General features: G+C 36.5%; 1 protein-coding gene across 1 annotated transcript; it reads left to right on the top strand.

Moving 5' to 3' along the window:
- The first annotated feature begins 1,791 nt into the window (after positions 1–1,791).
- Positions 1,792–2,661, top strand: LOC145592169 (uncharacterized). The gene is made up of 2 exons (XM_081648628.1): positions 1,792–2,050; positions 2,231–2,661. Exons 1-2 carry the CDS (start codon positions 1,792–1,794, stop codon positions 2,659–2,661), a joined length of 690 nt encoding a protein of 229 aa, XP_081504754.1.
- Positions 2,662–10,204: the final 7,543 nt, after the last annotated feature.

Raw genomic sequence — 10,204 nt, 5'->3', positions numbered from 1 at the left:
GCACTTTGTAATAATTTTTAGATTAACGGGTAGATCTCCAATAAATTATGTACTGTGGTTTTTTCTTTTCTTTTGTAGCTCTTTTTCTTATGTACTACTAAGTAATAATACCTTCCTTTTTCTCTTGATGGTGCTTAAATTATATATCTTGATGTATTGGTACGTACACTTAATTACTCTAATGGCTTCTTTAAATCATGTATCATGAAACTATGTTGCAAGTATGAGTGAAGGGTCGGACAAGGTATTCAAGTATCTAATTTGGCTAAATTGTAAAATTTATTTATCATTTTAGCCTAAAATGAAATGTCGGAGTGTTCATACAAAGAGTCCGAGTAATAACAATGTAACGTAGATCAAATGACCAAAAAATGGTTAAAGGCTCCAATTTCAAATGATTCGACAACTTAATAGCTAATGTATGCAAGTTTATAACAACTACAAATGTGGAATATATTACTGTATTATGAAATCTATGTGAGTGAAAAAAAAATCATGGATTAATCTCACAAATATGTGAGTGAAAAGGAATTATCACATTTTCGAACAATAACATCATATTGAGGCGTACTATAAAGCATATTGGATTGAAGGCCCAACTTAATAAGCTATTGGGCTTATGAGCTCACAAAAGTTTATGGCTCTAACATATGTTATACTACCTCCGTTTCATAAAATGTGCAACAAACTTTCTTTCACATTTACCAAAACAAAATTTGGTAAAAGCATATTAACAAAAGTAAGGGCAAGTGATTAAAAATTAATGAGAGAGAAAGTGGGGACCAAAATTAGAACCCCACATGCAGCTGCCAGTTTTTTTACACCAAAAAGAGGGAAAATTTTCGTGCAAATTTTAAATTTTAAATTTTAAATTTTCAACTTCCTCCAAAATTCAAATCTGGCTCCCTGTTTTTTGTCATAGCCTAAGTTATAAATACACCATTTACTACATCACTATCCATATTCAAAAAATTACATACCACCATTAACTACATCATTTACTACACCTCCAATCATGTTCAAAAAATTACAGGTCACCATTAAATTCCTAGATTAATATAGTCAGCATTTCAAGCTTCCAAAAAGTCAAGCCTTTAAGCATTATCATCTACATCATTAGCTTCCAAAAAATTCCAGCTTCAGCAGGGGTTAGTGGTGTGCAGCCTACTCTCTCACAGCAAAATCAGAAACCTGGGACTCCAAAAAAAATGGAAGAAGGGTTTGATGATGATTATTTCAACATGGAACAAATTTTAATGGAGGAACAGCTCCTCCAACCAAATATGGAAGCAAACTAGAATGGTCAGCACCAAATGACATAACACAACTTACTGTAGCTAAAAAAAGAGGTATTATTGATGAAATTTTAACACAACTTAGGGAGGATGATACACTAGAAAGGGGGATGCAAACAAATATTGCAGCTAAATTTGGGGTGCATAGATCAACAGCTAGCAGAATATTCAGTGATGTAGTGACTCAAAAATAGAGTGGGGGGCTGATTGATGTCAGGAATAAAAATCTTGGCAAAGTTGGTCCCAAATGCAAAGAGTATTCTGAGGAATTTCTCCTATCAGTCCTACTTAGATTAAGAACCACTGAAAGAAGTTATGCAGGTGCTTTAAAATTTCTCATGTTACAATACATAGATTGAAGAAAAAGGGGATGCTAAGGACTCATACAAGCACCAACCATCCAAAGATAACTGATAATCACAAGATAGAAAGACTGAGATGGGTGTTGTCACACCTCACCCCTGCCACAGAGATAAAAGACCTAATGTATACAGACATGAGCAATACCATTCACATTGATGAGAAATGGTTTTATTTGAACCCAGAGACAAGAAGGTTTTATCTTCTGCCCAATGAAGAAAACCCTTATAGGTGTGAGCAGTCAAGGAGGTTTAAGGTGAAGGCAATGTTCATGGCCATGATAGCAAAGCCACAACACAACAAAAATGGTGAAATGATCCATGATGGCAAGTATGGTATATTTGGCTTTGTTTATGAGCAAAGGGCAAATAAATCAAGTAAGAATAGAGCAGCAGGTACAATGGAGATGAAAGCAATGCAATCAGTCACATAGGATGTGATCAGAGACATGTTGATTAATAAGGTCATTCCATGTATAATAGAGAATTGACCAGCACATTTATCTAAAGACATTCTCATTCAATGGGATAATGCAAGACCCCATAAAATTCCAACTGATCCAAAATTTGTGGCAGCTTGTACACAAAATGGGTTCAACATCAAGATGATGTACCAGCTACCACAATCACCAGACCTAAATGTGCTGGATTTAGGGCTATTCACGGTAATGCAATCAATTCAATATAAGTCCTTCCCCAAAAATGTTGAGGAGTTAGTGAAAGTGGTTGAGGAAGCATACAATACATTTGATCCACTATCAAACAAATTCACATGGATCACATTACAGTCATGTATGACTGAAATATTGACAAGGATGGGAGGCAACAATTTTACTCCACCCCACATGAAGAAGAGAAGGTTGGAGGAGCTAGGTATTTTACCTGAGAGGTTCACAATAAGCCCTGACCTGGTAGATGAAGCAGTTAACTACCTTAATGACAAGTTCAGACCAATGAATCAAGTTCAAGGACAAGAGGATGTTGAAATGGAAGTAGATGCTGATTGAAAAGAGGCCACCAGAAAGGGACTCACATCAAGCACTTAGCTCATGCTTAAAATAGGTATCATAATCTTTTTTTTTTATTATTATTATTATTTCCTTTAAGGTGTCAGTTTGTTTTTGGGCAATCATTAGGACGTAAATACAGATCTAGACTGCCACACATAACCATAATGAGATATATGGGACTGTATATGTATGGTTATGTGCAACTTTTGTGGGACTCCAAATGATGTATGGATGGTATGAAACCTTTTGTGAATTTAATGGAACAATGATGTTTATTTTGCTTATCCATATTACAACAACAAAAGCACCCACAACTTCTTCCTTTAGGTTCTCAAAATAAAAGCATAATTCCATCAGAAGGTTATTTTCATCAACACTAAAAAACCATGTTTGTTACCTCAACACTATATGGCTATGGAAAAAATAACCAAAAAGTGGAGTAAATCAAACAGGTCTTTGGTTATCAAAAGAGTCCCTTCAATATAGAATTTAGTTTGGTTGTTGATCTCTCACAAATGTTCATTGAGATCGAAAAGGGACTTAAATTAGGTCACCAACCAACAACATAAATGAACTGTCTAAATTAGACATTCAGATAAAAAAGGGACTGTATTTAGGGGATCAACCAACAACAACAATGATCTCTCAACATTGGTCATTGAGATCAAATTAGAACTCAAAGTAGGATATCAAACACAACAAAATTCTTACAATCATTATCCATCAATGAGCAACCCCACTAAGTCATTATTCAAGCATATCTTAGCTCATGCATATAATAGTATCACCATCAAACAGAGTATAATCTCCAACACAAAGGAATTCATATGAACACCATCATAACAAGTCATAATCAGTTCATGCATCAATTATGAGATCCAACATAATCATGTCATTCATCAATTATATGATATCCAACACAAAGCAAAGCACAAGAACACCAGCAGAACAACAATACACAAGATCATGATACCAATATGACCTTGATTAGAAAGGTACATACACCAAAGTATAGCAGCAATTATAGGCAGATAAACAACATACAACATAACAACAATCACCAATTTTGTCATCAGAAATTATAATAAATTATGCCACATCAGGGACTCATGAATTATGAGAAATGAAACTGAAGTTAGGGGTAGAGAATGTTACGCTGGATAGTCACTCAGATGGGTGAAATTTTCGATCCACATACTTTAGGAACTCAAGGTACTGCTGGTCAATTTTCTCCTCATCAACCTCAATGCCAGATCTAACCCTTTTGTTCCTAACTTTTGCATCTTCAGAAGGAAAATACATTTTGGGTGGAGGATTAGACATGGTATAACCCCACCATTCCTCTTCTTCCTCAAGTACTACAGCCACCTTCTCAGCCCATCCTCTAATTTTTCCTTCCCTTTTCCACTTAGATCTGACCCTCCATCATCCCCTTTCGCTTTCTCCTCTTCCTCAATTAGGTCGATTATTTTTACCCCCTTCCCACCGATCTTCCTCATAATCTCACATCTGCCAATTTTTCGTGGTTTGAATTTAGGGCGCTTTGGTTTCGGGTTCACAAATTCCGACAAATTTAGCACCTTCCCCCCCCCCCCCCCGCTTTCTCAATGGAGTTGAGGACTCTTCCTAGAGCTTCCAAACCAGCATCAGACAACACCTTGCGAGCTTCACCAGTTTCGTAAAAATGGCGAGGCGAAGAAGAACCCTTCTCAAGGGACATGATAAGATCAGAAATAAAAGGAAGCTCCTTCCCGTTGGTGGTTGTGTAGTACACCTTTTCTAAGGGAGTCAAATCAACGATTTTTCGGGATTCCATTGATAAATCGTGCAGATCTGATGGAAAAAAGGAAATTATAGCAGATCTTAAAGAAACAAGAGGTGCGGTTTTCAGAAATGGAGAAGATGATTGAGTGGATGAGGGAAATGGAGTGTAGAGAAAGAAAGAGGGGCGTGAAAGGGGGAAGAACAAGGGTTAGGGTTTCTGGAAATGTTTGATGAATTATGAATATGGTTGATGATTTAATTGGGGATGCAAGAAGTAAAGGAAAGTAAGTGGGAGTTGATTTAATGTTGGTGGGAGAGATTACATTAATTGATTTACAGTATTAACTTAATCAAATCTGATTAACAAATTTAATTGCTGCTTAGATTGTTTTAGTAAGGGTATAAATGTAAAAATCGTACAGTATGATTTTTTTTTTATTATTATTTATAGTTACCTTGAGAGCAATTATTGGGTTACTTATTAGGGGTTACTCAGTCGATTAGCGCGTGATAAACAGACCTGGGTCATACCTGTCACAACTGTCCACTTTATACAACCAAGGAGGTTCCATATCAAAATCATATGGCAATGAGGAGAGTAGTCCCTTAGCCTTATAAAGTGGACACAACGTTCTTGTTTCTTCAATGTGGGATACACTTCCACATACTTTTATACTTTTTTCAATGTGGGACAACACTTTCACTCACATGTGGTGTGACCTGTGAATTAAAATTGTTGAAACAACTTCTTGAAGATTTAGGTGTTCGACTTGAAAATGGCATGTGCCTTTATTGTGACAATCAATCCGCTTTATATAGTGCTCAAAATCCAGTGTTTCATGAACGAACCAAGCATATAGAGGCGGATTGTCATTTTGTGAGAGATGTGATTACTGATGGCACGATTTGGTGGATATTTTTACCAAGGCCTTGGGAAAGGTTAAATTTGATTATCTACTCCGCAAGTTGGGCATTTGTGACCCGTATGCTCCAACTTGAGGGGGTATTGGGATAATATCAAATATGGTAAATATTGTACATGAAGATATTATTGTGAAAAGATTGTGATGTATCTTTAGAGAATATCAGGGTTCCCCCCCCCCCAAGTATTCTAACTATATAAATATTGTATTGTGGCCTAGTTATATGAATGAGAAATTACAGAGTAACACATTGAGAGAATTATTTGACAGCGCGTTTTCTAGTAAGGCCCTGTTCACTTCATCTTAAAAAAATAATATTAAGTAAAAATAAGTTCAGTTCAGTTCAGTAAAAATAATTTCAGTTCAGTAAAATTCAGTTATCTTGCTATTCAAAAAAAAAAAACAGTTATTTTAAAGAAGAATTATAATAGAAAATCAGTAAAAATAATTTCATTTCAGCAAAAATAATTTCAATTCAGTAAAATTAATTTAAGTTCAGTAAAAATAATTTAAATTCAGCAAATATAATTTTGTTTCAATAAAAATAATTTTAGTTCACCAAAAATAAGATGAAGTGAACGGGACCTAAGTCCTGACTGGCCTAGTAACTCCATAAGTAACCCTAGTCACACGGTATGGTCAATCATATATGAAAATTTGTGTTTTTTTTATATGTTATAGCGAGTGTAATTAGTAATACTTTTCTCTAAACTTTTCAGGTTATTTGTATTTGGAAAGCCAGATGCAATGTTTTGTATGTTCAATAGGTATTGAGCATATTATATGTACTCTTTACAAATTAAAAAGATTGTAAAAAAAGCCACTTGATTGACAAAATTTACCAATCGAGGATAACACTCAACAATTTCCTGAATAATCGAAACTTTAGTAAAGATCCCACTTGAACTTCTAAAGGAATGTGGTCTAGTGTAGCTTCAATCCTTGGACAACACTTACGAAAAACCATAACTGTGCCACCAAATTACTGATCATATAGGTGATACAGTTCATTTGTAGTAACTTCGTTTGAAAACGATGATTTGATAATGCACCTAAAAAAACCCATCTTTCTTGCTCAAAATTTATGGCAAAACAATTAATTATTATTTTCATTTTTAACCCAAAAAAAAAGGTAAGACAATCTCTATCAAAAATCAAGACAAAATAAATCCAAACTATTAGTTAATTTATTGGGGGAATGTTCAAATCGGTGGTAGAAAGAACACCTATCAATGTTTATTAATAATTTTAATTTGTTATCTATATTATTCTTGGGACGACGTTATTCACTTATTCTAACCACTTTATTTGACATTAACATTATTACAAGAAATATTTTATGGATTAGTTTAGGTTATGGATAATTGTCACAAATTAGGTTAGGTGATCCATCTATCAACTGTTTTTTGATTGCAAACCCAAATTTGTTTGCAAAGATTGTCATGAATCATGACGTTGCTACACTAACAATTTCCCAAATGAGATTATTAAATGTACTTACATTATTATTAGATTTTGATAAATTATGATCTTATAATACTCTGTGTGTAATTCTCATTAATCACAATGGCCACATACAATATTTATATATTAGGTATACTTGGAGGGCAAGACCAAATAACCTAAAATAGCTCACAATATTCTCTAGGATATATCTTCACAATATTCACAATTATCTTGTTTCCTAAAATATATCCCAATACCCCCCCCCCCTCAAGTTGGAGCATACGGGTCACAAATGCCCAACTTGCGAAGTAGAAACTCGAATTTAGCTTTTCCCAAAGCTTTTGTAAAAATGTCAGCCAGCTGAACCGTCGTAGGAACATACGAGGGTATAATCGTCCCATCTGTAATCGCATCCCGAACAAAATGACAATCTGACTCAATATGTTTTGTTCGTTCATGAAACACTGGATTCTGCGCAATGTATAACGCAGACTGACTATCACAATAAAGGTGCATCCCATTCTCATGTCGAACACCTAAGTCACCAAGTAATCGCTTCAACCACTTTAATTCACAAGTCGTTGCATTCATACAATGATATTCTGCTTCCGATGAAGAAAGGGCTACAGTAGGCTGCTTCTTGGTTTTCCATGACACTGGAGACAAACCAAGAAGCACAAACCAACCACTCAAGGATCGACTGGAGAGAGGACAACCTGCCCAATCTGAATCACACCAACCTTCCAACTGTAAAGCACTATCAGATCTCAATAAAATACCCTGTCCCGGACTCTTCTTCAAATATCTAACAACTCGCAGAGCTGCTTCCCAATGATCAATCCTGGGTTTTTGCATAAACTGTGATAAAATGTGTACAGAATATGCTAAATCGGGTCTGGTAACAGACAAATAAATCAATCGACCTATAAGGCGACGATATTTCTCAATATCATGAAAATACTCTCCCTGAGCTAATGCTAACTTGTGATTTTGTTCCATAGGGAACTCTGCAGGTTTAGCATCAAGTAAACCAGCTTCAGTAATAATATCCAGTGCATACTTCCTCTGACAAATAAAAATTCCCCGTTTATTCCGGGCTACCTCTAGCCCCAAAAAATATTTCAACACTCCAAGATCTTTCATCTTGAAACAATCTCCCAGATACGATTTAAAATTGAGCATAGCATTTTTATCATTGCCTGCAACAATTAAATCATCAACATATACTAGCACGTTAAGCTGCATTTTACCCTTTGTCAGAGTAAATAAAGAATAATCATAGTATGACTGTTTAAAGCCATAATTTTTCAAAGCTGTAGCAAGCTTTGCAAACCAGCATCGAGGAGCTTGTTTAAGCCCGTACAATGATTTCAGCATCCTGCAAACTTTATCAGAATTATCTTTCTCAAAACCAGGGGGAATTTTCATATATACCTCTTCTTCCAAATCACCATGAAGAAATGCATTATGAACATCCATTTGATGAACTTCCCAATTTTTCACCGCCGCTACTGCAAGAAATGTTCGAACTGTCACCATTTTTGCAACCGGAGCAAAAGTCTCATTGTAGTCTAATCCTTCAACCTGATGATTGCCAAAGATGACTAATCTCGCTTTTAATCTCTGCAAGTTTCCGTGCTCATCATATTTTTCTTTGTTGTACACCCACTTGCTTCCGAGTGCCTTTTTACCAGGAGGTAATTTTTCTAGCACCCAAGTACCCTGCTCTTCTAGTGCTTGTATCTCATCTTCCATTGCCTTTCTCCAACCCTCATGTTTCATGGCTTCTTTGAAACTTTTGGGTTCATTTCCTCCTGTAATAGCTGCAATATATTTTCTATGTTTCACAGAAAATCGGTGAGAATCAATAAAATGTGCTATAGGGTAAACGGTACCTGAGGTTAGTGATGTCGCAGGTGAACTTTGAGTAGATGTAGATGGACTATTTCGAATGGTGTGTGTCACAAAATCACGGAGCTTCACCGAAGGAATCTTTGTTCTCATGCCTTTACCCAAATTATCATCACCGAAGATAATTGTGTTGCTACAACCCTCTTGCTGCCCTTCCCGCTCTTCCTCAAGAGATGAGTTTGCACCACTCATGGGCTGCCCAGGAACTAGATAATGGTTGCCGCTCTGGTTGTCCTCATTGTCGGCCGAAGGAGACTCAGCGCACCTTGCAGAAGGGCTGGCAGTCTCCTCCGCGCCCTGGTCGCGGCCTGTGGGGTCTTGCCGCAGCCTACCTGGGGTGCCCTCTGCTGCCCCTGTGTCACCTGCTGCCCCCTCATCATATCTCACGCACTCCCCTTCATTCCCAACATTCCTTTCATTCCTCTCATCATCAGTTCCCACATCTCTCACGCACTCCCCTTCATCATCCAAGCATCTCACATTACTTCCCACATCTCTCACGTACTCCTCTTCATCCTCTAAACACCACTCATCATCACCCACACCCCTATTTACACAAGGCATGGAGCATGTCACCGAATTATCAGTCACACTAGGAGTTATGAAGGGAAATTCATTCTCAAAAAATTTCACATCTCTAGACACAAATAATTCCCGGGTTTCCAAGTCATACACCTTCCATCCCTTTTTCCCGAAAGGATATCCAATGAACACACATTTTCGGCTTCGACTAGCAAATTTGTCACCCTTACTTTTAAGATTATAAGCGTAACACAAACACCCAAATACCCGAATATACTCATATGAGGGCGATTTGCCAAATAACATGTCAATGGGAGTTTTATAATCAAGCAATCGAGAAGGTGTTCTATTAATTAAATGACATGCCGCTTGCACACACTCCCCCCAAAATTTCAAAGGCAAATTTGCTTGAAACCTTAAAGCTCTAGCCACATTCAAGATATGTTGATGTTTTCTCTCAACACGCCCATTTTGTTGAGGCGTGCCCACACATGAGGTCTCAAAATATATCCCATTTGCAAAAAAATATTCTTTCAAGGAATTAAATTCCGTACCATTATCACTACGAACCACTTTAATTTCTTGAGAAAATTGACGTTGAACAATAGCAACAAAATTAAGAAACATATACTCAACTTCCGTTTTATTTCTTAATAAATAAGTCCACACACCCCTAGAGTAATCATCTACAATAGTCAAAAAATAATGAGCACCACAAGATGATGGAGTCTTGTAAGGCCCCCATAGATCCAAGTGAACAAGTTCAAAAATTCGACTAGCTTTATTTTGACTCAAAGGGAAGCTACTCCTATGTTGTTTTGCCCGAGGACACACATCACATGATTTAAATTTATTACTATTACGACTCACAAATGGAAGTTGTTGAAGTACTTTTCCTGAAGGATGCCCCAATCTTTTATGCCACAACTCTGTGTAATGATCCCCATCTATCTTCATAGTCTTTACCATAGGAA

Source organism: Chenopodium album, chromosome 18, assembly GCF_948465745.1.
Source record: "Chenopodium album chromosome 18, dcCheAlbu1.1, whole genome shotgun sequence".
Taxonomy (NCBI): domain Eukaryota; kingdom Viridiplantae; phylum Streptophyta; class Magnoliopsida; order Caryophyllales; family Amaranthaceae; genus Chenopodium; species Chenopodium album.
Note: the sequence above shows the minus strand (reverse complement) of the source record. Positions and strands in the feature narration are given on the sequence as shown.